The sequence below is a fragment of the Etheostoma spectabile genome, chromosome 3, assembly GCF_008692095.1.
Source record: "Etheostoma spectabile isolate EspeVRDwgs_2016 chromosome 3, UIUC_Espe_1.0, whole genome shotgun sequence".
Classification (NCBI taxonomy): Eukaryota; Metazoa; Chordata; class Actinopteri; order Perciformes; family Percidae; genus Etheostoma; species Etheostoma spectabile.
In genome coordinates, this window is record NC_045735.1 from 281,668 (window position 1) to 282,799 (window position 1,132).

The following is a 1,132-nucleotide window of genomic DNA, read 5'->3' on the forward strand; positions in this document are numbered from 1 at the left end:
TGTTCTTATTGTTGTTGTTATTATTATTATTATTGGTATTTTATTGTCTTTATACTGTATTTTTAATCTATTTTTTACTTCTTTTTTCTTGCTAAAACTTCCTAAAATTTCCTGGCGAGAGTCATCCCAAAAGGATCAATAAAGAGAAGTCGAAGTCTAAGTCTAATGAGAAACTGAATATCTTTGGATCTTGGACTTTTGGTCGGACAAAACAAGACATTTTGAGACATCACTTTGAACTCGAATACTCGAACACTTGAATAATTAATTAATTAGTTGTAGTCCTAAAAGCTTGAAAACTTCCCATCTGTGTGGCTATTTCATCATTTAGTCTATGAAATAGGAAGAAATATTGACCAATATCTAATATATAGAGTTATTGTTCCTAGAAGTTTGAAAACTTCACAGCTGCGTAGACATTTAAATTAGGACTACAATTAACAAATTATCCTTTAGTCTATATAAATGTGAAGAAATGTTTAAAAAAATCCCATTTCTTGTGACGTGATATCTTCAGATGTCCAAGATATTCAATTTGCAACAATTTATGACAAAGAAACTGAACAAATCATCTCATTTAAGAAGCTGGAACCAGAGAAAGTTTGACATTTATACTTGAAAAACTGCGTAAAGTTACTACTAACTCAGTTATAAAATTGTAATATAAAAGTTGAATTAAATCTTGTATAAATATGCCTTAAACACTGTTTCAGGGGCTGAAATAATTCCCCAATGAAGCAGGTAATAAAAGTGATTATAACGTTCAACTCTGCAAATTGAATGCAAACCATTCTGTGATGCAGGGCGGCCGTTTCCACTCGCCGTGCACTCACCCAGTTCTTCGTCGGTGTCCTCCTCCTCTTCCTCGGAGGAGCGTCTCCGCCGCCGTCTCAGCCGTTTCCTGCCCCTGCGTTGGGTCTTGCTGGGTCGGTGCTTAGGTGCCCCCTTCACTGCCCGTCTGGGGCGGGTCCCACTCTCCAAGCTGCCCACGTCGCTGCCCGCGTCTTCATCTTCCTCGTCATCATCAGCCCCTGACGCGGCAAATTCCTCGTCCTCTGAACTGTAAAAGGGGAAGAGGAAAAAAACTATAAGACGGCTGAAGAGAGAACATTGTGTGTGTGTGTGTGTGTGT

At 38.6% G+C, this 1,132-nt stretch overlaps 1 protein-coding gene across 1 annotated transcript in view; it reads right to left on the minus strand.

Annotated features, from left to right (window-relative positions):
* Window positions 1-1,132, minus strand: part of rsf1a (remodeling and spacing factor 1a) — a 38,022-nt gene that overhangs the window by 8,345 nt on the left and 28,545 nt on the right. The window contains 1 exon segment of the mRNA XM_032509705.1: window positions 834-1,060. Within this exon segment, the coding sequence (XP_032365596.1) occupies window positions 834-1,060 (227 nt within the window).